Below are 25,805 nucleotides of genomic sequence, written 5' to 3' on the forward strand. Positions count from 1 at the left end.
TGTGCCTTTCTCCATTTTATAACTGGTGTGGTCCAGGCCCTTTACCTCCTGTGACACTGCTGTGCCTTTCTCCATTTTATAACTGGTGTGGTCCAGGCCTTGAGCCTCCTGTGACACTGGTGTGCCTTTCTCCATTTTATATCTTGTTCAGAAAAGAGGGCACACTTTAGCAAGGGGATCAAAGAATTATTTTTGGAAACTGATTAGGATTATTTTCAGAGTGTGGCGTCAGCCACTCCTCAGAAACCCTATACAGAGTCTCTGAGTTAGAATCAACTTGATGGCACCTAAGAACAACAAGGAACCATGATACCAAACAAAAATGTCAGCTTGAGGACTAAGGTGCACCTGACCCAAGCCATGGTATTTTTCAGTAGACTCGTGCATGTGAAAGTTGGACATTGACTAAGGAAGACTGTAGAAGAATTGATGCGTTTGAGTTATGGTGTTAAGAGAAGATGACTGAAAGTACCATGGACTGCCAGAAGAATGTGTGTGCAGTAAAGCACAGACAGCGTGATCTTTAGAAGTAAGGATGGACTTTGGACACACTGTCAGAAAGCACCTATTCCTGGGGAAGTACATCATGCTGGCTAACGTGGAGGGTCAGTTAAAAAGAGGAAGACCCCAAACAAGGCTGGTGGGGGTCTCTCTACCATCCGCAGCCCACTGTGCCCACGTGTGGTGTTCAGTGTTTTAAGACCAAGACCTGGAAAGAGCATTTGTCCCATCTGCTCATACTTCATTGGCAAGAAGTCGGTCCCATGCCCAGACCTTGCTGCTGCATTGCTGGACAGTGAAGTTGGGTGACCTTGTATCTTAACAGTCTGTGTTATCGAGGGAAAGGGGGAGGACAGTCGTGGGAGAGGGGAGTTGGGTGGGGAAGCAGTCAGACTTTTAAGAGGAGGACCCCGATTGAAGAATGCCTAGTCCTCTTAACGAGAGTGCTAGCCTGTCTAGAAATAGTGAAGCTGCAAAATGCTTGGATCAGACTCCCAGAACTTGGTTCGGCCCTAAATACTTTTTATGGTCAATTTTGACACAAAGAAGAATTCTCCCCACCAAACACATGCAGGTAGTCCCCAGATTACAAATGAGATCCATTCTGAAGTATGTCTTCAAGTCAAATTTGCAGGTAAATCTGAACCAAGTACAAAGGATTCTTATTCAAGCCTGCCTTTAGTGCAACAAAGGGAGGGACCCTGGTGTAGTTGTTAGAGATCTTGGCTGTCAGGCAGAAGGTCAGCGGTTTAAACACAACAGGTGCAGTGTAAACACACCAGGTGCAGTGCGGGAGAGAAAGGTTGGCAGTCTACTTCTGTAAAGATTGCTGCCTTGAAAACTCTATGGGGCCATTCTCCTCTGTCTTAGACTTGATGGCAGTAGATTTGGTGCAAGAAAAGGCTTTGAAGGTTGACGCCTTCTCATTGATTTAAACGTTGCAAGATGTGATGAAGTATGTGTTGGGGTTGGTTCAGCCATTTCAAATTGAGGGTAAATTTACATAACATGAAAGGGTAAGTAAGTATGCAACCAGGAACTTCTTGTAGGATGCCACCCCCATGGGCGGAGAAATCAATGATGGATTGTGTTTAGGGCATCACCAGGCATATATTAATCCCAGAGCAGCTTTCCATTGTCCACAGGAAGATTTTACAATTAGTTTTCCTGAAGTCCCCGTCCCCCCAATACCTTCCCCTGGCGATACCACCAGGCTGCTTTGCTGGGTCTTTACAGACCCAGCTTCTGCTGACGTCTAGTCACAGAAGACTGACTATCTGCTAGGCAGAGACTTGGTGGGAAAGGATGTGTCTGATTTTGAAGGACTCTTTCTCCTGGTATTGTGAATGAATACGGGTGCAGACTCCAACCTCTTCTGCGCCGCCACCCCCTTCCTCTTCCTCACCCAGGTTATCATTTTGAATATTTAAATTTCTACATCCTTTGCTTGAGACTAGATGTGGAGAAGGTAACCTTGTTACAAAGAAGCATTTTCTAGATCGTATACTTTGGCCTGGTGTGATGCTGCAGGTAAATGTGCTGGACTGCAGAATTCATTGGAACTGCAAGGTCAGCATTTCAAGCTCACCAACTGCTCCTTGGAAACCCTATGTGGAGTCGCTGTGGGTTCGAACCGACTCTACAGCACTTAACAGCAACATACTCTGGAACAGTAGTTTCTATATGTGCTGGAAAGAAAATTCGAGGTCAGATAAATTAGCAGGAAAAGCGTGTTTTTGAGGAAATACTGTGTGCAACATGCTGTCTTACGAGGTAACTTTTGGACCGCACCTTAGTTAGAATTTTGGGATAATGTACATCAGGTTGGTTGACCCAAGCCATTGGACTTTTTTATAATCCTATAAATAAATATACAGTAAGCATTTAATATAAAGTAAACGTGATCAGCAAATCCTCTTACACCTGAGTTCTGAACTGTGAGAAAACCTGCTTGATAAGGTTGTGCTGCTGGTGAAACCATTCTCCCAGAGAGGCTAAAACCATGGGAGGAGAGGTGGCCCACGCTTTACAACTTTTTGTTGTTGTGTTGAATGCCTTTGAGTCAGTTCCGACTCATCGCGACTCATTGCGACCTGGTGTAGGCTTTCTGAGGAACAGCTGGTGGATTTGAACCACTGACCTTGCAGTCCAGCGTAGTATCCTGCTGCGCCGCTCCAGGACTGCTTTATAATTGGAACTGTCACAAATCTGTCAGAAACAAAATGCAGACACTTGCTGTGGGATTGATTTTCATGTGTCCTAGTAGAGCTGTGTACCACCGGGTTTTCAGCGGCTGAAAGCCGATGGTAAGGCTTTTCTTGGTCAGGTGCCTCTGAGCAGACTTGAACTACCAGCATTTTGATTAACAGCCCAGCATGTTAACCATTTGTACTACCCAGTTGCCATTGGATCAGCTCTACTCCTGACCACCCTGTGCGTGCTGAGTACAACAGTGCTCCATAGGCTTTCAATGAACAAGTTTTCAGAAGTAGGTTTACCAGGTCTTTCTTCCAAGGTGCCTCTGGGGAGACAAAAACTTTCAGTCTCGTGGTTAGCAGCTGATTATGGTATGTTTTCCTTTGATCCTCAGCCACATTTCATCTGGCTCTCTAGATTTTTTAGGACCCTTTTGTTGTTAAGTGCCGTCAAGTCAATTCTGATCCATAGCGACCCTGTATAGGGTTTCTAAGGAGCAGCTGGTGAGCCTGAACTGCCAACCTTGCTGTCTGAATGGCTTTTTAGGACGCTTTGGTGGTGGTGGTTATGTGTCATGGAGTTGGTTCTGACCCATAGCGACCCTGTACAGGGTTTCCGAGGCTGTAAATCTTTACAGGAGCAGAAAGCCTCATCTTTCTCCCTCAGAACAGCTGGTAGTTTCGAACTGCTGGTAGTTTCGAACTGCAGTTCGCAGCCTGATTCGTAACCACAACACTACCAGAGCTCCAAAGCTGCTACTTGTTATAAACAGGTGCTATGAGTTTCTGGGCCTTTGTTTTCATCATTAAAATCTCCCTTGAGGACTCTGGCCAGGCTTCATCCCACTGGGGGCCCAAAGAGCGACCCACCCCCGTCAGCCTGCAGGCCTTGCACTTCTGATTTGCCAACCGGCCCAGCTGTCAGTTTTAGCTTTTTAGCCACTTGGTTCCTTTTTTAAAAAATAACTCTTTAAATTGGGTTTTGTCGCTTGGACAAACTGTTTCTGAAATGAAGATGGTTTAAAATTTTTAGCTACTCTTGTCCATTTAATTCAGATGTTATTCCTGTTTTATCACCTTGTCCATACAGATATTGTTGTGTTTTATTATCTAAAATGATATTTGTTTAAATAACTTGTTTTTTTTTCCTTCTTCTTGTTAGTTAGAACCTGGCCCATTAGATGAAACTCAAATTGCTACTATATTGAGAGAAATACTGAAGGGATTGGATTATTTGCATTCAGAGAAGAAAATTCACAGAGATATTAAAGGTAAAAAATGTTTTTGCTTTTGCTCCTTTAAGAGATCTAAGGGTGGGCAGGAACGTGTGGTGGAGTTAGACGGAATTCTCTGGGGACGGAGTTTTGCCCATATTTGTAGAATATCTTCAGCATGCCCTGCAGGGGGCGTGTCAGACAGAAAGCCCACACTGAATGCCTGTTTTTATTGAGCATGTGATCCATCTGGGGGAGAGTGCTCCCACTCCTAAGCAACAGGGCAACAATAGTAATGCCAGGAGTCATCTGTGGTTTTATTTGGCAGCTGCCAATGTTCTGCTTTCCGAGCACGGAGAGGTGAAGTTGGCTGATTTTGGAGTAGCAGGCCAGCTGACAGATACCCAGATCAAAAGAAACACCTTCGTGGGTACCCCCTTCTGGATGGCGCCCGAAGTCATCAAACAATCAGCCTATGACTCAAAGGTAAGGACCGATGCTTTCTGTTTCTCGGGTCTAGAGGAGCCTTTTTTGTTCCTTAAATGGTAGCACTTTGTAGCTAGAGCGAAACGAAGCATGCACCACAAGGACATTGGAAAGGTAAATCCCAACTTTGATTAGAAACTGTTTTCTTTGTCTCGTTCTATTTCACTTAGTAGTATTGAGGTTGTAGATAACGAACCGTCCGTTAGGTGGTGATGAGCAGGCAGCACTCAGGAGGAGCTCGTTGGTAGATGAATGAACGACCACAGGACCAAGGTGTTGGGTTCCAGATGACTGGGAGCCAGAGGCATGTGGGAAAGTGTTCCTGTAGGGAGAGGAACTCGAAAGTTGTCTGTGAACAGGTGGTGGTTGATGCTCAGGTGGTCTGGAAAAGAGATAAGAGGGCCTTGGAACGAGGATCCCAGGAAAGACTGTACAGAAATATCAGAGCAGAATTGGGTAAGAACAGTGCTTTTAGTGATTTCTGTAGATTCTTCAAATAATACGATTTTGGGTTCTCAATTAAGTCCATTAACTTCCAGAGTTTTCTTAAACATCATGAGGCAAAATTATAATTCTGATTTTCCAACCATTCATTAGTATTTGGTGCTTTCGTAAATTTTTCCATTATTTCCCCCCCTGTTGCCCTTCAGCTTTCTAAAGTTTGTTAGTCTAGACTAGCCACCCAAGGCCTCCTTACCTTCTCAGCCTCAGAATTAACTTTCATTTCTTCCATGAGTGGACCATTCATAATGTGCCTGCGTGCAGTAAAACCTTGTCGTAGTCCACCAGAGACTGGATTTTTCTGAACCAAAAGTGTCTAGGTAAATACTTAACTCAAATACATTTGTATACCAAAAATGACTGCTGATTCTTTTAAAGTAGGACTCTGCTACAATATGCAGTAGATTGTCTGCCTTTTAAACACAGCGTATAGATGGCAAGGTCCTTTGCCTTGGAACTTGCATCCCCAGGTGGGTGGTTGTAAGTGTCGTTGAGTGGGTTCTAACTCAACAGTTGTCATGTGAGCCCCTGTTGTAAAGTGTGTAGGTTGTGGTAGAAGTTGCAGGTGTGTCTGGCTTCTGAGACTGGAAACGTGGACCTGGCTGTGTCATTGACAAGTTGTGGTGCTTGGCCTGACCTCTGTCTGATACCTTAGTAGCTATTGCTGGATGAGTAAGAGACACTCGCAGGTGTCCAACCCTCCTCAAGAGAGCAGAACTGAGTGGTCTCTAGTTGCCATCTTTGCCGTATGTGGTAACTCCACAAACTACTTCTGATCTCTTAGAAGAGGAGCCCTGGTGGTGATATGGGTTACATGCTGGGCTGCTAACTGCAAGGTCAGCAGTTCAAATCTACCAACTGCTCCATGGGAGAAAGATGAGGCTTTCTGCTCCCATGATTTGCAGCCTCAGAAAGCCTACACAGGTATGATTCAACTGCACACAACAACAACAACAGCAGTCTGTTAGAATGGCCAATTTTGCAGTTGGCCCTTTTTCTTGCTGTCAGATGGCTTTAGGACTTGGCAAGAGCACCTTATGTGTGCAGGCATTCTCTCTGTTTTAAGCTGAGGCCCATACATGGGCATTTTGGTAAGACTGAAATTGTTGTTAATGCCATTGAATTGGTTCCGACCCATATTGATCCTGTATAGGGTTTCTGAGTAGCAGCTGGTAAGCTTGAACTGCTGACCTTGTGATTCTAACCGACGTTGCAGTCCACTGTATTAACCCACAGTGCCACACCAATACAAAGCACGCACACCTGGAACTCCATGGCCAAGATTAAAGGTCAAGTTTCTTAACATCTCGTGATTATACCATTCCGATCATTCACTTTTCTTTCTTTCTAATATATTAGATGATGATCATGGCGTATGCTGTTCAGGAGTCAGAGCTGACTTTTTCTCACCATCAATTGAGAAAATTTCCTGACTGCCTGAGACAGTTGCCTTCCCATTCTCCCTTCATTCAGGGCCATTCTGGGTGCTTTGTGAAGCTGGCCTCTGAGTAGTAGGGATTTTACTACATCATAGAATCTTCTGGAGTGTTTCTCAAGCTCAAAAAGCCCATCATTCGACATTATAGTATTCATTTCTTAGTAGTTGAAAAGATAAAGTCTCATAATTCTAGTGATTGCAGGTTTGGTTGGGGAGAAGATACCTGAAGAAAATGTACCATTTGCCAGAAACGTAAAGTGGCTCCCAGCCTTACAGTTGACTCTGACTTGCATCAAAGGCGAGTTCTTCCCTTTGTCTGGATCGTGCCCAACATATCCTATCTGGAAATCATGTGTGAACATACATGTATGTGAAATTTTCTGTCCAGGTCTGTTGACTCTGGATGTGCAGAGAGTGCAGCTAAAACTCATGTCTATGGCAGGATGGAGGGACCCTCCTCCCCACCACTGCCGTTAGTTGTGGTCTGACTGGCACCTCTTTGGTCCTTGTCAGAGAGAGGTGGCTGTGTGGGTTTCCTCCCAGTGACTGGCTGTCCTGGGAGCTGAAGCATTTGTGGGGTCTGTGATGCTCTGGGAGGTGTGACTGTGGCTGCCCCTCCCGCTGTAGACTTCTCAGCTTCTGTGTTTTCTCCCTTCCTTGCCCCCTGCTAGTTCCACCTTCAATTTCTCTCTCATGACAGGTAAAGAGCTTACTTCTCTGGGGAGATGGTGCAGAACCAAGGGCAGTACTGGGGTGAGGGGAGATAGGAAGAAAAGAAAACCATTTGTAGACCAACCACCAGAGCACAAGCAGAGATACACGCTGTTGTTCAGCCACCTCTACAGTGTAACCATGGCGAAATGGGAGTAGGTGAAGCATCTCCAGAAAACAGTAAATCGTTCAAGTGAGGACCACATGGCGGCATTAGATTTTTGCTTGACTTGCATAGTTACCATTGTCTACTGCTGTGGGTGACTGACCCTCCCCATCCAGCTGATCTCCCTGGCTCCCACCTAAAGAATCTTCTCATTGAGTGGAGCGGTGACGTGGAGGAAGAGTGGAAGTGGAGTGGGCGCCCCGCTGACCCTTTCTGACATCCAGCATAAGGGAGGACAGTAGCAGACTCACTGACTACAGGCTTCGCTTCCACAGGCAGTGTGGTGTCTGTGTGGTTATTGTTAAGTGCCATCAAGTTGATCCCGACCCTAGCGACCCTGTATAGGATTTCCGAGGAGCGGACCTTGCGGTTCAAACGGCTTTGCAGTCTGGCGCCTTAACCGACAGCGCCACACCAGGCCATTATAGGTCGAGCAATTTATGTTGAGACTCGTAAGTTCTACCAAGTCAGTTTTCATAAGCAACAATCATGGGATCTAATTAAGAAAACAGTTTATAATAGGTCCATTTGGAGCTCTGTTGACTAGTTCAGTATTAACTGTGAGTTGGACTTTATCCATGGTTTTCTTCCTCTTTGTCTCATACAGAGAGTTTGACCATAGTTCCTTCTAGAGTTAGTTTCTACACATAAACTTTTATACCACTTAACATTGTAGTATATGTGCAGATTTACCGCCAACTGACTTTTATCTAGCATGTTACTGCAAAGCCTTATAGTGCTGGTGTGTATGTTACTTGTCTGCCCACCTCCTTGCTCTGAAGAGTTCTTGGCCATCAGCTGTAGATAATTCTGCCACTTGGGAACATACAACCTACAGCTGTCTATACAGGGGAAAAAATCTGTTCCCAAATTAATGTCTGAAGTTCAGAGCTGCTGCCCTTGTGAGTTTTGTCTCCGACTCCCATTTAAAATCGTCTTCTCTGTCAGTGGTATTTTAATATCCAGTGTCACATTTTGTACCCTTTGACTGCCTTCACACACGTCACTTTCATTAGTTCTAAATCAAATGACATCTTTCTTAGATGTGATAACAAATTGATTTGTATGATTTTCTGTTGATAACCTTGTTACTGACTACATAGTGGTTCATTAACTTAAACGTGTGCATAGTAATTTAATCATCCTTTAAGGTTGAACATAAGTAACGTTGCTGTGAATATTTATGGTGCCATATGTTGTTGTTAGGTGCTGTTGAGTCAGTTCTGACTCAACAACCCTGCAGAACAGAGTGTTTCTCTGTCCTGCACCATCCTCACAGTTGGACTTACACTGGGCTCTCTAGGGAAGCAAAACCAGTGAAGCTTATTTATGTATGTATGTGGTGCTGTAGGATAAGCACTGGGCCACAGGGTCAGTTTGATCAGCAAGGTCAGTGGTTCAAACTCACCAGTGACTCCTCGGAAACCCTACACAGGTTGCTGTGAGTCAGAACCGACTCAATGGCACTTAAAAAAAACAACTATATGGTGGAGGTGGTTGTGTGCTGTTGAGTCAGATCTGACTCATAGTGACCCTGTATAGGGTTTTCTGAGGCTGTGAACCTTTATGGGAGCCAAAAAACCTCATCTCTTTCTCCTGTGGTGTGGCTGGTAGATTAGAACTTCTGACCTTGAGTCTAGCAGTCCAGCTGGTAGCCGATGGTACTACCAGGGCTCCTATATATGTTTATATAGAAAGCAAGCAAGACAAAGAGATTTCTCTTAAGGAAATGGCAGTTGTAAAGACTGGCAAATTCCAAGTCTGTGGGTCAGATGTCCAATGAAGCCCTCTCTGCCTCACGTAGCTACAGGGACCAATGAACTCAAGATCGGCAGGTCAGACGGTTCATGGGCAGGTGTTGTTGCTGAGACAAATGAATCCAGTGTTGGAGATAAGACAGGCTGCTGACAACTCCCAGGATTGGCAAGCAATCCAGCCGGCCACTGGGTTAAGGCCAGAGAACCAGAGGTCAGATGATGAGCCAGATACAGGATGCAAATCCAACAAAAAGCTAGGGATTTTCAGAGCGTCCATATAGACTGGCAGCAGGCCACACCCCCGAGAAAACTCCCTTTCAATTGATTGACCAACTGCTAGTAGTAGATTTCATCATGGAGGTGACTGCGTTGTATCCGATCTCATCTTGGGGAATGACTCCGTATAGCTGTGAAACCAATGAGAAGCATGCTCCAGCCGAGTTGACACACAACCGTAACCATCACACAATCGTTCCTGTGTCCCTATGAGCCGCTCTTGCAGCCGCTGTTTCAGACCATCTTATTGGGTGTCTATCCTCTACTTCACCAAACATGCTGTCCTTCTCTTCAAGGACTTGTCCCATGTGATAACATGTTCCAGAACATGGGATGAAGTCTCACCATCCTGACTTCTAAGAAGCATCTGGCTGTACTTCTTCCAATACAGATATGTTGATTCTTCCGGAAGTCCATGGTATACTTAATCAATATGTTTTACCAACACCATAATCCTGAGGCCTCAATTCTTAATCATTGTCTAGCTTTCTCATGCCCATACAACGTCTCAAATCCAAAAGTCACCTATTTAGGATAGATTCCAAGATGTAGATTTCATTGGTCTTAGCAAGTTTGAATATTTTTATGGCTCTTAAATGTATAAGCCAATAAAGCTTTCTAAGTTTGTCAGCAGGTTTTTGATGTCTGGAGAGAGGGAGACCTCAAGCAGGAAGACCACTTAGGAATCCCTTCAGAAGTGCATAGGCAAGACCGTAGCTCTGAACTAAGCCAGTGGGTGGGTGGGTGGAGGGAAGAGCGAGTGCTGAGAGACGGATGCAGGCAGCCTTCTGCTTTCTTGTCCACAGCTGTAAAAGGGTTCCAGCAACACATTTTAAGTTAAAGTAAACTAAGAACGTAGTTAGCCATGTTCAGAAAGCAAAGAAGGAGCATGAAGAGTGAGTTCACTCGGCACCAGTCCCAGCTGTTGAAACTACCTAAAGAATCCAGGTGCCCACTGAGGTGGAATATAGTTCACTAGAAGGCCTACAGCAATAATGGTTACTATCTCCGCATTGTGACTTGTACCCACATCCTTGCCTTGTGACAGTTTCCATATCCTTGTCTTTGTTAACTCCCGAAGCCTCCGTGGAGCCCTGAGTTTCTCTTCTAAGGGAGACAGTTGGTGACAGAAATGCCTGTCTCTGAGTCTTCTCGGTTTCCCTCTGCAGCTAGCAGAGCATGGGTTTTGTCCAGCGTCAAGATCAGGAGCCACACACCTGGAGCATGGTTGAAGGTAGAAGGGTCCCAGCACAGTGGAGGAGCTGGGCTGACTGGTCTGGCTGATGGTGGGTGATGCTGGATCTGTCCTGATGACGTTCTACTGGCCACCCTTCACGGGGAAGCCAGCCCTTGGGTGGCACCCGTACTTCCTTTGTGAAGACCGTAGAGCTGAGTTATTTGCAGTGGGAAGGCCTGTCCACCTGGAAAGGTGGTTTTCTCTGTGGGTTTGAGTGGATTGTATTGGGATAAAGGCCTGTAGTCTTGCAGTCTTTGTGTTCATGGTCCCACGTAGAGCCCTGTAGCATGATCCCGGGTTCCTTAGGTAAATCAGTGTAAGCACATCCTATGGCTGTCAGCAGAGACCACCATCTGTGTGGGCCATATAGTTCCAGAATGCATTTACACAGATTTTGAGATGCTCCGAGGTCTAGAGACACGCTCATCACAGATCATTTGGACAAACACCCGAGTCTGTATAGCCAGGAGGCAGATGGGTACTGTGCAGTGGACTTTACAGACAGCTTCAGGTCTAGTGAAATCCAAGAGAGCCCAAACTGGCAGACAGATGTGGCGTCACGCTGACGTCAGAAAGGGACCTTTGGTGTGACAAGTCACTGCTGTGAAATCATGACTCAGAACCGACTCGATGGCACTTAACAACAACAACTTACTTTCTTGCACCTTACCCTCTCTCCTTTTACCTGCTTGGGTTCCTGCCTCTGCCCGGTCATTAGGATTGCTTACCTGCTAACGTGTTCTCATGCATCCCATCTTTATCCTTCTTGGGGTGAGCTGCTCTGGGATAAGTGGCATATCCTGGCTCTTTTTGTAAAAAATGATACATACGCAAAGGGAAGCAAAGACAAGCTATAGTGCAAAGGAAAATAGATATCTTCTTGGTACTGTTTATCCTGGACCTACCCCTTGCATATTAGATTTTAGTATAAAGAATTCATTACAAGTCTTGCTGTGAAATCCCAGGAAGGACCTCAGATCCCTGGTGCTCACTGAGGCTGCAAGAACATGACGGGGGTGCAGGAGAACTTCTGAAGTTGTCTCCAGGTTGGTAAAGGGAGAAAAAACTTTGGGTCCGGTGGAGACCTAAAAGAGGCACCAGCCTTTTCCCATTTCCTGTGGTACAGTTAGGTTGGTTGCTGAGGCTCTAACCTAATTTCTTAGAGTAAAGATGGGTATCACAGTGCACTGTGACGATAGCAACACTACTAGACTGATGCTGGTTTGGATTTTGTTTTCTTCCGTCCACACTAGTTTTTAGTACCTGTAGACCCGCTTCATTTTCAGCCTTGCTCTGGTTCTTTGGGGACTGGAAAGGTGGTAGCTTCTGACAGTCTCATTGACTGTGAAGAACCTCTAAGCCTGCCTGCTCTCTCCACTCTTAACACTTTCCAGGACTTCGTGCGCCGACTTACCTGGTAGGCCCTGACCAGCTGTGCGTGCTGGTCAGGAGGGCTCAGCAACTGGTAACATTCCGGAATGCCACCAAGCCTTGGGATTGTATTGATGTCGGCAGGAAATAACAGGAGCGAAAGACACATATGAAACGAAATCGTAGAACAAAATCAGCAGTTGGGACATGGTTTCTTCATTAGTGGCGTTGGGGTGCTTGGAGAGCGAGCCTTTGGTGACCAACTATTAAGTTCATGTGATGGGCGTATGGGGGTCTTTAGGTTTGAACATTTTCATAATCAACATTTATTAAAGTTCTAGGCACTGTGTAAGGCACCTTACTCCCATTTTTCAGAAAGCCGCTGTGCAGAGGTTAGGTATTTTGTGGATGTGGAGCCCACTCTCCCCCGGAGCTATGCTTAGATGAAAGTATTACTTGATGGCTAACTCAAAACCAGCACTCCATTCCCCAGACACATCATTTCTGCCATCTCTGACCATGTCTAGTTTGCTTGTCCCCTTGCCTCCAGAGACTTAATAGCATACACCTTATATCTCCAGCAGTAAATAAAATAGAAATCATTGTTTAAAATTTTCTCCTTTGAATTGCCTATTTTGAAACTATAGAGAATTTATTTTCTTCATAATCAGTTAAAAAGAATTTTTTGCCCCAAACCATAGAACTATACGGTTAATTGCTATCCAGTCGAGTCTGACTCACGACAACCCCACGTGTGTGAGCCTAGCTGCGCTGTAGGGTTTTCAAGGCTGTGACCTCTGGGAAGCATATTTCCGGGTCTGTCTTCGGAGGTCCGCTGAGTCAGTTTGAACCTCCAGCCTTTCAATTAGTAGTTGAGAGCGCTTAACTGTGTGCGCCACCTAGGGAAACCCAGTTTGTTGAAACGTTTGCTCATTTTTTTGGTCTCACCTTTACTCCTGCTCAGTGGCTCTAAAGCTGGTTTTGTTGTTGCAGGCAGACATCTGGTCCCTGGGCATCACAGCCATCGAACTTGCGAAAGGGGAGCCACCTCATTCCGAGCTGCATCCCATGAAGGTTTTATTCCTCATTCCAAAGAACAACCCACCAACGCTGGAAGGAAACTACAGCAAACCCCTCAAGGAGTTTGTGGAAGCCTGTTTGAATAAGGAGCCAAGCTTTGTAAGTTGTCACAAGGATGTGTGACTATGTGGCATGATTTTGTTTAGCTACATCTTACTGTTTTGTTTTTTAATCACCAGAAAGCTTGGGACAAGGAAAAAACAAGTCAAAAAGTTAAATTCTGGGGCAACAGTCTCCTCTGTAAGCACATTCGCTTGGTGCCCTGGATCTGGTTAACAATGTCTCTGTTGAGGCGGGGCAACACCAGCAGTGGTGGTGTGTGGGTTTCGCACCAAGAAAGCTGTACATACCATTGAATGAGCCCTGGATTGTTCCCACGATGACTTTTGAGTACCAATTCCGGAGAATGTTCTGCTGCTCGGCCTTTGGCTGCACTTTGAAATGGCCCTCATTGGAAGAAGGCTTCACCTCCCAGATTTCACCCAACCTTCTCAGCTCACACGCAGGGACAGTACAGCCCTTCAGCTGTGTTGACTGGTAGCCGCGTGAGCGCACCTAGTTTTCAATGGGCATTTCCGATGGTGCTTTCATTATAGGGATAGGGACTGAGAAGTCTTAAGGGGGTTAGGGCTTACAGTGTAAACACATGCTTACATTTTCAGAGAACCCCCATTGAAACCTTGTTGCTATTCAAAGCTTGATTCCTTGGAGTTTTGCCTTATCTTTGGTCAAGGCCTTTGACTGTATGAAGTTACCTATATTTTCTTTCATTGTTGCTAAGGTCTTAAATAGTATCTTATTGCTGTTGTTAAGTGCCACCAAGTCTCTTCCAACCCATAGCGACTCTATATAGCATTTCCAAGGAGAGGCTGGTGAGCTTGAACCACCGAATTTACAGTTCAGACTGACCTTGCTGTACACTTCATTAACCCACAGCCCCACACCAGGATACGGGGTAGGTGATAAAGCTCTACAGTTGGATTCAGACATGTACATTTAAAAAAAAAAAAAAAAGAAAAATATATGTGAAGTCCTGGGTGTGATGCTGTTGTTGGGTAAGCACTAGATTGCTTATTTCCAGGTTGAGAGTTCAAACCCACTAGCCAGCTGCTCCTCAGCAACCCTATACAGTATGAGTTGGAACCGACTCAGTGGTACTTACCAACGGTAACAATGAAGACAGACGATTGGTCTTGAATTGTCTCTTTCAGTAGCGAAATCTGTCAGTACATGCTGTGTGTTTCTTATCAGCTCAAGTTCTCTGTTTTCAGGTTTTTTAAATGAATATGCACATTTCTCTGAATGTTTTTATTGTTGTTTATCTTTCATCGGTTAACTCCTTATGTTCTTGATTTTCTAGTGTACCATGCCTATTCTCCTTAATATCATATGTGCAATCATAATTGTTTTAATATTTTAGAGGAGGTCCAGCTGTAAACTGTTAAACTGTTTTTAGCAGTGGCAAAGCCTGCTGGAGAATAACTAAGTATGTCTTTAAAGCCAGCATTTTAGCTTCTAGTTGGCATGTGTTAGAACCAAAAAGCAAAAAATAATAAATGAATCCGCCCACTTATTTTCCTCCCTTCTTACTTGCCCTTGTTACATTGAATTGACTGGCAAAGTCCTACAGCAGCCCTGAGTACCTATCATTAGAGCCCGTTTCTCTCCAAACCAGGATGTTTCCCTGGACATTTTCTGTTTTGGTGTTGCCTATAGCACCATGTAGCCCTGTCCTGTCTCTGCATTTTCCAGCACGGTTAGCTGACAGCCCACCCCTGCCAGTAAAGATGGGTAGTTAGCTTTACAACAGCACCACGGCTGTCTAGTACAATCCTGGACTGATAATAGGACTCAGTGGGCAACAGTTACAGCCCAAGGTGACCAAGTCAGCGTCAGATTGGGGGAGGGCGTTGTTCTACATATCCATGGCATAGTGACTTCATGTCATGATGTTTGCTCCCACCAACCCCCAAGACGATACACACACAGACACACATATATATACACACCAGTGCACATCTTCTAATTAAAACACCATTTCTAGTATCAGCTTATTATTTGCCCAGCACACACATAACCACCTCCACCCAGCCCCAAGTTATCTGAGAAGGATGAGAACCTGAGAATACAGCACTTCTGAAATATTTGGGGGAAGTCCTGGTATGGTGCTGTGGGATGAGCACTAGGCCGCAAGGTCAGTTTAAACTGCAAGTTTGGCGGTTCAAACTCACCAGCCACTCTTTGGAAATCCTATACAGACTCAGTTCTATGAGTCACAACTGACTCAAGAGCAATTAACCATAAACTGTCCTACGGTTAAGCAGTGGGAAGTGCTGGGTGTGACCCAGGTTTTTCCTAAGGGAGAGTTTGAGGAGTCTGGTGGTTCTTGTTAATAAAGCCCTAGTTACTTTGAGTACTAGCAGGTGGCTGTGTTTTCTGGCCACCTACTCCAGTTTATAGTACTACACTTGAGTTTCCTAAGGAAGCACGCTCCCCATCTTTCACTGAGTCTGCTGTCTTTACGGGCAAAGCGGTTGGTAGAGTTCAAAGTGCAGTGTTTGGCTGTGGCCATTCTGAGACCAGAGCATGGATAAAGTCCTGACCACTAACCACAAGGGAAAGTACAGACTTGGGAAGCTGAATTTTTTAAATTGTCAAAAACTGATCACTTAAGAGAATTCAGGCGTTCTTTCCACATGCAAAAAAAAGGTATCTCCTGGCTCCTTTTCAATTTCTTTCAAGTGATTCAAGCTAATGTATTGTTGAATATTTAATCTTTTGTGGACCCAAACCTTAGGATGCAATGTTAACAAATAAACACCAAACATAAATTTCATAACATTGGGAGATGGCAGTCTCACTGTATTGAATTTCTAGTAACTGTGCTTATTCTGGAGGAAATTCTCCTGTTAACCTGCAGAATATTACAGACCCCCACTCGATAGGAAATTTCATGTTTGCCATGATACACCTAGTCTTGGAGGCAGAGCTGAGCAGCTTGCTGTAGGGAAAAGTCCACCCTTACTTGTGATTCCTTGGCATTCTGAAGCATAAGTCTGCCCTTTGAGATGGAACCAAGTGGATCGTAGTGAATTTCCATCTCATCCTGTTTGTTTGCTTACTTTCCAGAGACCCACTGCTAAGGAGTTACTGAAGCACAAGTTTATCCTACGCAATGCAAAGAAAACATCGTACTTGACCGAGCTCATCGATAGGTACAAGCGATGGAAGGCTGAACAGAGCCATGACGATTCCAGCTCTGAAGACTCAGATGTGTAAGTCCATGTCTGTGCCCTGCTCAGGGTGGCAGTGGAAGGCAGCGGTGGTCTGCTGGTCCCGTCTCCTGTTTGCCCCCCTCCTCCCTTTCTAGTTTCAAGCTGTACTGTGTTTGGGAAACACTGCAGTTTCTAAAAGAAGTGTAGTCATGGAACACTCTAGTTCCCATCTAGAAGGAATGTTGGTGGAATGTGTTGAGGTTCCTGTCCAAAAGGACGAGAAAGGTGTATTTATGTAAGACATCCTGAAATTCTAAACTACGTGAAGCCTAGAGGAACGCAGAGGTGGCAAGTGTTAGGCTAGCGTGGGTTTCAGAGCGAGTAGAAGGTAAAAATGGCGGAGTAGTGACTGTTATTGTGAGGTGCCATTGAGTTGGTTCTGACGCATCGCAACCCGGTGCACAGCAGACTGAAGCGCTGCCCAGTCTTGCGCCATCCTTAGAATCATTCACTGTGTTTGAACCTATTGTTGGAGCCACCACATCTTTCCATGTCAGTAAGTCCTCTTCTTTAGAAAGCATGATGTCCTCCTTTTAGGTGACTCAACTCAAGCCCTCCCTCTTGATAACATGTCCAAAAGTACGTGAGTCGACGTCTTGCCATCCTTACTTCTAAGGAGTGTACCGTCTGTTTCTTCCGGGAGTCCATGGCATATTCAGTAGTCTTTCTCCAATACTGTCATTCAGAGGCATCTTTTTTCTGTCTTTTTTTAATCCATTGCCCAGCTTTCTCTCTCTGCATATGAAATAATGGAAAATACCAGGGTTTGGGACAGATGCATATCAGCCCGCAAAGTGATTTGTTTTTGAACACTATAAAGAGGTCTTCTGTAGCAAATTTGCCCAACGCAATACATCATTTGATTTCTTGCTGCTTCCATAGGCATAGATTGTGGATCCAAGTAAAATGACATCCGTGTTGTTGCTTATTGGTACAGTTGTGAGGATTTTTTCTTTATGTTGAGGTGTCATCCACGCTGAAGGCTGTAGGTTTTGGTCTTTATCAGTAAGGGCTTCAAGTCGTCTTGGCTTTCAACAACCAAGGTTGTATCATCTGCATATTGCGGGCTGTTAATGAGCCTTCTCCAATCCTGAGGCCACATTCTTCTCCAAATAGTGCAGTTCCTTAGATTATTTGCTCAGCCCTGAATATGTATGGTGAAAGGACACAGTCCTGAGCACACCTTTCCTGTTTGGAAGCCATTCAGTGTCGCTTGTTGTGTTCAAACAGCTGCCTTGGTTTATGAACAGTTCTCGTGAGCACAGCTGAGTGTTCCGGAACCTCAGTGAGTGAGCTCAAGCCATGTGGCTCAGAGAGACGAGACTGGATTGAGGGGGGCTGAGTTCTCACTGGTAGTAAGCAAAGGGAAAACCGACACCATCATCGAGTTGATTCCAACTCATAGTGTGACCTACAGGACATAGTAGAACTGCTTCTTAGGGTTGCTGAGATGAACTCTTGATGGGGGCACACAGCCTCAATTTTTCCCTGTGGCCTCGCTGTTTGGTTTGAACCACTGACCTGGCAGTTAGCAGCCCAACATGTAACCCACTGCACTACCAGGGCTCGCATGTTTAAACAGCAATAGGAAGGAGCTAAAGGGAGGGAAGTTGAAATATATGCGGAGGGCTTCCAGGGGAAGTGGGGAGATGTTAGTGACAGGGGGAGACGTGGGAGTGCTGGCTGTCACATGTGTATGTCTGGGTCTGGGAGGTTCTGGGAGCTGCATTCCCATGGTTTCTCTTAAGAGGTCAGGACAGGGGTGTGATTTGTAGAGATTGGAGGAGATTGGGAATTGTGGGGGTGGATGGTGGGTCACGTCGGGTGTCCAGTTTTAGAGTTGGACACATAGATTCATTAGTGTCCTCGCTGGGCCAGTGTGTACTTATTGACGGAATCCCGTCAATCTCTGTGTTCAGGGAACCAGATGGCCAAGCATCTGGGGGCAGCGACTCAGGAGATTGGATCTTCACAATCCGAGAAAAAGATCCCAAGAACCTTGAGAATGGAGCTCTTCAGCCCTCAGATCTCGAAAGAAATAAGGTACGGTATGCTTGTACTAGGTGATTGAAAAGGGTGGGGACACTTGTCAGCAGCTTGAGTCACTTTGGTGTAAAGTAGCAGCATTGGCAAGGCAGCCTGTTGCCGAACATCCCTGTCAGAGAATTGACAGCTGAAGAGATTAAGTTCCCCTTCAGATTAACCAAAGACTTGGATCTGAGAGTCTGAACCGATCGGCTTTACTGTTGAGTCAATTTCCTGACACTTGGACATAAAGGTGGGAGTAGAGGAGATGGAGGTTTTTGTATGAAGTGGCCTCATGACACTATATAGGGACCATGCCCTCTTACTTTTCAAGGTCACTCAAAGAAAGTGCTAACATAACTGTTGACTTGAATTTTGCTTCAGAATTAATGACTTGTTTTTGGCACTTACACACAACCTGTTTCGATTCATTGGTATTATTCCTATTTGTTAAAAGTTACATTTTTTGGATCTTTTTAAAGATGGTGGTATTGTTTTTCTCGAGCACTGTGGAACCACTGGATGTCCATTGGTGATCGTACAAGTCCTGCTTTGATAAAGTGGTTGAGAGTCACTACATGTGTAGATCGGGGTTGCAAAAGGATGGCGACTAGGCCCCTTGTCCTAGCCAGCGTTGCTGTCACATTTCCAGAGCTGAATTAGTAACCAAGCCCTTCTCCTGACACAGAATAGGTTAGTCTCTGCGTAGCTGCGCCCGCACAGAATACTGTTGGTCTGGCCCTTCTTCCACTGGCGCGCCAGCGGTCATGGTTGAGTTTTCCTGTCACTAGAAGTAAAACACTGCAGTCGTGAATGATGGTCCTATTCAGACATGACAGTAGACAGAGAACATCTCCTAAGGGTGACTTATAGAAAACAGGCTTTACGCTTTAATAGTCTCCATCTGAAGTTTATTGAATTACTGTGAGTGTGAATGAAAATGTTGAATGTTTCTGATGATCTGTTTCTCTCCCCCAAGATGAAAGACATCCCAAAGAGGCCTTTCTCTCAGTGTTTATCTACGATCATCTCTCCTCTGTTTGCAGAGGTAAGACTCCTGGTGTCAGACGGGGGTGGGGGTGGGGGAAGAGTGCTGCGCCTTTTCTGAGGGTGCTGTCGGTATCAGTGGGGCGCATGGAAGCCAGAGGTGCAGAGTCCGCCTCATGCACAGTGGGCGGGGACTACGTTCTCCTCACACACTTCCTGTTTGTCCAGGGACCGGTCTTCTCACATCCCTTCTGGGGAATGCCCAGAGCGCCGAACTCCTCATCTGTTACCACTTCTGAAGTCAGGTTGAGGGCAGCCAAATCTCGCTTCAAACAAAGTTATGGCAGTGTTAAGAGTAGGTTTTTATTTCAAAGGAGACATTATAGATTCCTTCTGAGTGCTTACGCCCATGTGTTCTGTCCCGATGTAACTTTGATCTTTATTATCAATGACCAGAGTTACCAGGTTATCAAAGTTGAGCCCTTAGGCATCAGCCTTGGCAGGTTTTTCTAGATATTTTGCTCATCCTGGGATGTCCGGAGGATTCATTGGGTGGCTCAGATGGTTAAATGTTCATCTAACTTGCCCCGAAGTTGGTGGTTCAAGCTCACCCAGAGGCACATGGCAGGCCACAGCCTTGGAGGCCCAGTGCCCCTGCACACATGGGGGCACTGTGACTCAGAATTTTCTTGATGTCCGCCAACAAGAAGGTGGCTGTCCTTAAGGTGCCATTGTGATTTTTATTGTTGTTATTAGAGAGATTTGGTCCCCAGGATTTTCTTGGCGCTTGGTTTGCGTTCCTGTGATCCTGCCATTACTGTTTCAATAAAACCAGTCAGACATTTAGAAAAGTGGCTTCGGTTTTTCTCATCTGCCTTTGATGACTTCTTTTTTATTTGGCACATGAACAAACAAACAAAAATGCCACACTGCCATAGACTCAGAGTGACCCTGCTGGGCGTTCCGAGACTAAATTATAACAGAAGCAGAAAATCTGTTTTCCCTTCCAAGGAGTGACTGGTGAGCTTGAACTGCCAACCTTGTAGGTAGCAGTCCAGTGCTTATCCTATAGCGCCACACCAGGACTCCTATGAACTAATTATTGTGAAATCATTATTCAAGATCCACTTTGAATTAACCTTTTCCTGTATTTTTTAATTAATATTTAATAGCTAAAGTCCAAAGTGTTTACTGTGCTGCCATGTTTTATGGGATTCTCATAAAAACTCCAGAATAAAGGTCACCATCTCTCCTTATACAAACGAGAACAGGGCAAGAAGTCTTGTATGTGTTTGCTACCACGCAGGTCATATATGTATATCCAGGTCTCTAAGTCTGTACCAGAAAGCACAGGCTTTCTGGGCTGCCTTTGTTTCCTCTTTCTAACCGACGTGTAGCAAACACGTAAGGTCATAGGGCAGGGTGAGGCGGTGTAAGAAAGCAGCTGTAAGAATTGGAAGGGGAGAGTGGTATAGTACCGACTGCTCACACAGTCCTTGTCAGTAGTCCTAGCTAAGTGACGATTGGCCGTCCTAGACAGACAGACAAACGGCAGGCTCAAGATCAGCAGTGTTGCAATTGAAGATAAGAAGGATACTAAGGAACAGACACTAGGAAACGCTGAGCAGATGTCTCCAGCGCCCATGGGCCCCTCGGACATCAGACCTTTGCAGTTCCTCATATGTGCCCCATTTAGAAGTAGAAACGAGAAACCATGTTTTTTTTCTATGTAGAGTGAGACTGATTCTGAAACTGGCATGTTTTCACAGCAGTCGGCAACGTTAAAGCCGACCATTTTGTGAAGTATTTCTTACTGGCCCTAAAGTTGGAGCGGAGGGAGGGAATGCAGAGGAGGAGGCTGGGCTGGCCCCTGTGCAGCTGCCCACTGGAGCCTCTTCTCCGAGGCCCTGAGCCCACGCTGTGTTGTGTCAACGTGAGCAGCTCTTGTTTTCATTGGTCATGTTTTGGGTGAATCCAGGAAGAGACTTAGTGTTGACCTTAAAGTGAAGGAGGTACCTCTCAAAGGAGCACTGGTAACCAGTACTTAGCCAAGAGGGACACGGTGGCTTCGCAGGACTTAGGGCTGCCTGTTACTCATAGGAAATCATGTTTTAATACCACTCTGGACAGAAAGGCGTTTTTAAACTCCTTTAAGTCCCATAACACTGCAGTCTCAGGGTTGGAACCAAAGCTTAAATTACTTTTGATAGGGTTTTAAATTGGTTTTCTGATACAATGTTGGACTCCTGGTGTGGTGCTGCGGGTTAATGTGCTAGGTGCACACACCTGCAAAGGCAAGGTCGGCGGTTCAAGCTCACCAGCTGCTACTTGGAAACCCTATGCAGTGTCACTATGGGTTGGAACCAACTCGACAGCATTTAACAACAACAATACAATATTAAGCATGAAAATAGAAAACTCTAGATAGACGGGACAGATTTTGAAAAAGGTACACAGAAAACCTAGTTGTCTTTATTCATATCTATAAACCAAACCTGTTGAGTCAGTTCCTACTCATAATGACCTACAAGACAGTGTAGAACTGCCCCCATAGGATTTCCAAGACTGTACATTTTTAAAGAAGGTCGTATTTTTTTGCTATGGAGCAACTGATGGATTCAAACCACAGACATTTTGCATAGCTGCTGAGCTAATGAGAGCTCCTTTTATCCTATGTTATTGTTGGTAAGTGCTGTTAAGTAAGTTCTGACTCATAGTGATCCTGTATAGCATTTCTAAGGAGCAGCTGGTGGGTTTGAACCACCAACTTTGCAAGTAGCAGTCCCGTGTTTATCCGACAGTGCCACGCCAGGCCTCCTTTCTTACCTATAAAAGGTGAGAATTTAGGTTTAACCATTGCCATTTCAAGACATAATGTCCTTGGAGCAAAAATCTGAAGTGGCCCAGCGGCGGAGTAAAGCCCTGGCGTGGTCTCTGCCTGGCTGCATGCACGGGATGTCCCCTCTTGTTCATGTGTGTCATACTCTGTCTACATGTTTGCAGTTGAAAGAGAAGAGCCAGGCGTGTGGCGGCAACATGGGGTCCATTGAGGAACTGCGAGGGGCCATCTACCTAGCGGAGGAGGCGTGCCCTGGGATCTCTGACACCATGGTGGCCCAGCTTGTCCAGCGGCTCCAGAGGTAACTGCCACCGCTGTGGGGATCGTGGTGGATTTCCGGATTATTGATTTGCTTATTTAAAATAGTGGATTGGGAATGGCGTGAAGGTTTACAGAGCAGATCATCAGTTTCACATTCCATAAACCATGAAACCATTTCGTTTCGTCTCCACGACTGCAAAGCCCCTCAGTGTAACATCTGTCCCACTTCTTCCCTCCGCTGCTTGCTTCCATTCTTCTGCCATTCCCCACCCTTGAGTTTCATCCTTTAGTAAATAAATGCTGCCTTTAGATCTTGAATGGTTGACCTTTTTTGGTGTGTGTACCTTACTAGCATTGTTGTGTGTGTGTGTGTCCCCCGCCCCCAATACACCTGTCTGTTGCTTGGCTGAGACAGGTAACTTGGATTCCAAGGACCATAGTCTCGGGCTCTGCTAGTCTCTATCTGACCAGTTAGCGTGGTGTTTTGTTGTTGTTTTGTTTTATTATTACTATCATAGCAGTATATATATATATATTTACCAAAGCATTTGCCATTTCAACCATTTTTACATGGACAGTCTAGCCCCACTTCCCATCTTGTCCAGCCATCACCACTGTCCATTCCCAAATCTTTGGTTTTCTCTCTCACTTCTTTTCTCCCCCTTCTTTCCTTTACCTCTTTTATTTGCTGGAAACTTCCCAATGATTTTGAGTTCTTGGCCTATTTTCTCTCGCTCTGTCTGGCACTTTCTAATGCGATTCTTTTCAGAGCAGTTGGTAGGGATGGCCAGGCACCCTCAAATTCTTCTGTCTCTGGGTTGTGGAGACAGATGTTCTCACGGCCCATGGGCTGACGGTTTCCTCGTGGCTTCAGTCGCCATCAGTCCTCTTCCTGCTGCTGTTTGTAGTTTCAGTTTCATGATTTCCACTTTAATCTTGAATGGTTTCTTTTCTTTTCATGGTTGTAGGCTTAACTGTTCTTCACTTTTTCTAATTGTTGGAGATGTTAGGTTGAGGTGTTGGTTCTGGTTCCTTCTGTTTGGACGTGTGCATTTATTATTATAAATTGCCCTCTGAGCACTGCTTTTGCTTTGTCCCAAAGGTTTTAGTATGGTAGTGTTTCGTTCTCATTTGGTTCAAGGAATTTTTAAGTTTCTTCTATTACCAGTAGTTTTTATGTAGAGTGTTAATTCAGTTTTCACATATTTGATTTTTTTCCTTTGTGATCTGAGGAGCTCCTTTGTAGTATAAGTATTTCATTGTTTTGAATTTAATGAGGCTTGCTTTGTGGCCAAATATATAGTAGCTTCTTCAGGAGACTGTTCCAGGTACACTGGAAAATAGTATATATTGTGCTATTGTTAGATTGTGTGCTTTGTATAAGTCTTTGAAGTCAACTTTGTTGTTGGCTTCAGAGACTTATGCAGAGTGTAAGTAAAGAACTGTGTTCTTTAGTTCTTGTGCCTTTGTTTTCTTTCTAGTTGTCTGTCTTTCATCAAAAGTGGTGAATTACAGTCTTCTGTTGTAAACTTGTCTGTTTCTTTCTTAAATTCTGTTAGAGTTTTGGTTTATGTTTTTTAAAGCTCTTTCACTGGGGACAGATGTTTACTGTAGTTATATCCTCTTGTTCAATTGATCTTTGTATCATTCAGTAATGTCCTTCTTTTGCCCTTCATGCTGGTTTTGACCTTAAAGCCTGTTTTATCAGAAATTAATATTGCCACTCGTTGGTTTTGATTGCTGGTTAGCTTGGTTTACATTTCTCTGTTTGCTGTTTGCTGTGCAGTTCAGAGCAGGTTTGGCTGCTGTTTATTGGTGATCAGGTAGTGGGAAAGTTGGTAGTGGGTCTTGCCCCAGGGGTGGGGCGGCAAAGGCTGTATGAGCGTGGTTGGTGGCTCCTCCCCTGTTAGGTGGGGCAAGAAAAACATAAAATTAGAGATACACATACATACAGTAGGCAAAAAATGAAATGGTGGGGGAGGGTGCGCAATAGACAACAACAAGAAAAAAGAATGTAATAACTAAAAAGAAGAAAAAAGGAAACTAAAATAGCAAAAGAGAAAAAGAAAAGGCCGACAAAACTAGGCAAAGGGAAGAAGAGAGAAAAAGGAGAATAGCAGACAAAAATCAAGAAGGAAAAGAAAAGGAGAGGAGAAAAGAGAACCAGAAGAATAAACGAAAGTTGAAAAAGAACGAAGAAAAACAAGGCAAGGAAAGTTGAAGGAAGAAAAAAAAAAAAGATTTAAAAAACCGCAACAACAAAAGGGAAAAAAGTAGGTCAGAAAACCATAGGGGTTCCTGCTAGCCAAGTGGCTCACAAGGTGGGAAGGGAGGGAGGAATGAGAGAGACGGTGGGGTGCCTGTCCAGCCCCAGATGGAGTTCTTGTAGGCCTAGTGCTTTCTGTGATGAGCACACCTGACCCGGAAGTAGTTCCTACAGGCCCTAAAGGTGGCTGAGGCACCAGGTTCAGGTTCATTGTTCCCAAAAGGAACCCTCTCGGGCCCAGATAGGGCACGGTAGCTGGGTCTGAGAGTTCCTGCTAGTCTAGGGTCTCGCAGTCTTGGCACTGAAGCTCTGAAGAAGCAGGGTTCGCCCTCCTCCAGGCACTGCACTGCTACGCCCAGCAACCAACTCACTGGTGTGACTCAGACCTCTCTCTAGCAGAGCAGGGGCTGTGCTGTGGTCACCAGGGGATGGTGGGGAACAGGAGAGAATCGAACTTTTCTCATTGCCAACATCTTGTTTGCATTCAAGATGGTAGCGCCAACTCAAGCCGGTTGACACTTCATCTAGCAGCCTCCTTTTTTGCTGTCCTTCCCTCTGAAGCTCAGGTTCCAGGATTAGCACCTGTATCTGTTTCATTGGGCTGCTCATCTGCGTCAGGTGTCTTCCTAGTCTGCCATTTTGTGGGAATTTTTTCTTAATTTTTTTGGAGCATTACTTTCAGGACTCTGGTATTTCCATATTGTCCAGAATGACTTGAAAATGTTATGAATGATTCACATAGCTGCCTCAGTGTGAGGACACAGACTGTCACTTGCACACACGATATTTTTCATGTTTCCCAGGTTAGTCCCCATACCCCTTGTCCTTCTTGCTGTAGCTGCTGTCCAGTTCAAATACAGGTAGCATTTTAAATGACCACAGGCACATAAGTAAAAACAGTTGGAAATAGTTTTCCTGATGTTTTCACTTAATACGTCCCAAATGTTAAATTTCAGCATGTAATCAACATAAAGTTTATTTAATAGGTTGTGTTAATTTTGCATAAAGCCTTTAAAAACTGGTGTTTATTTTGCACTGAGCAATTCGCCCACCAGATGCTCAGCAGTCCTTTGTAGCCAGTGTTACCACGTCGGGCAGTGCAGATAGATACCTTTCTGATGTCTGTTTTGCTTTCAAGTCCCAAAGTGGAAATACTAAGTCTGCATTATTCTTTCTCCTCTTTTTCTCTCCTTTGGGATGTGTGCACCTCTTGCCTCCT

General features: G+C 45.0%; 1 protein-coding gene across 2 annotated transcripts in view; it reads left to right on the top strand.

Annotated features, from left to right (window-relative positions):
• Positions 1 to 25,805, top strand: part of STK24 (serine/threonine kinase 24) — a 143,968-nt gene that overhangs the window by 115,753 nt on the left and 2,410 nt on the right. For both annotated transcript variants that reach the window (XM_006831983.1, XM_006831982.1), the window contains exons 4-10: positions 3,859 to 3,967; positions 4,239 to 4,396; positions 12,847 to 13,032; positions 16,063 to 16,208; positions 18,128 to 18,251; positions 19,213 to 19,281; positions 22,224 to 22,360. In XM_006831983.1, coding sequence (XP_006832046.1) covers positions 3,859 to 3,967; positions 4,239 to 4,396; positions 12,847 to 13,032; positions 16,063 to 16,208; positions 18,128 to 18,251; positions 19,213 to 19,281; positions 22,224 to 22,360 — 929 coding nt within the window. The remainder of the gene's footprint in view (positions 1 to 3,858; positions 3,968 to 4,238; positions 4,397 to 12,846; positions 13,033 to 16,062; positions 16,209 to 18,127; positions 18,252 to 19,212; positions 19,282 to 22,223; positions 22,361 to 25,805) is intronic.

Source organism: Chrysochloris asiatica, unplaced genomic scaffold (genome assembly GCF_000296735.1).
Source record: "Chrysochloris asiatica unplaced genomic scaffold, ChrAsi1.0 scaffold00005, whole genome shotgun sequence".
NCBI classification, from domain to species: Eukaryota; Metazoa; Chordata; class Mammalia; order Afrosoricida; family Chrysochloridae; genus Chrysochloris; species Chrysochloris asiatica.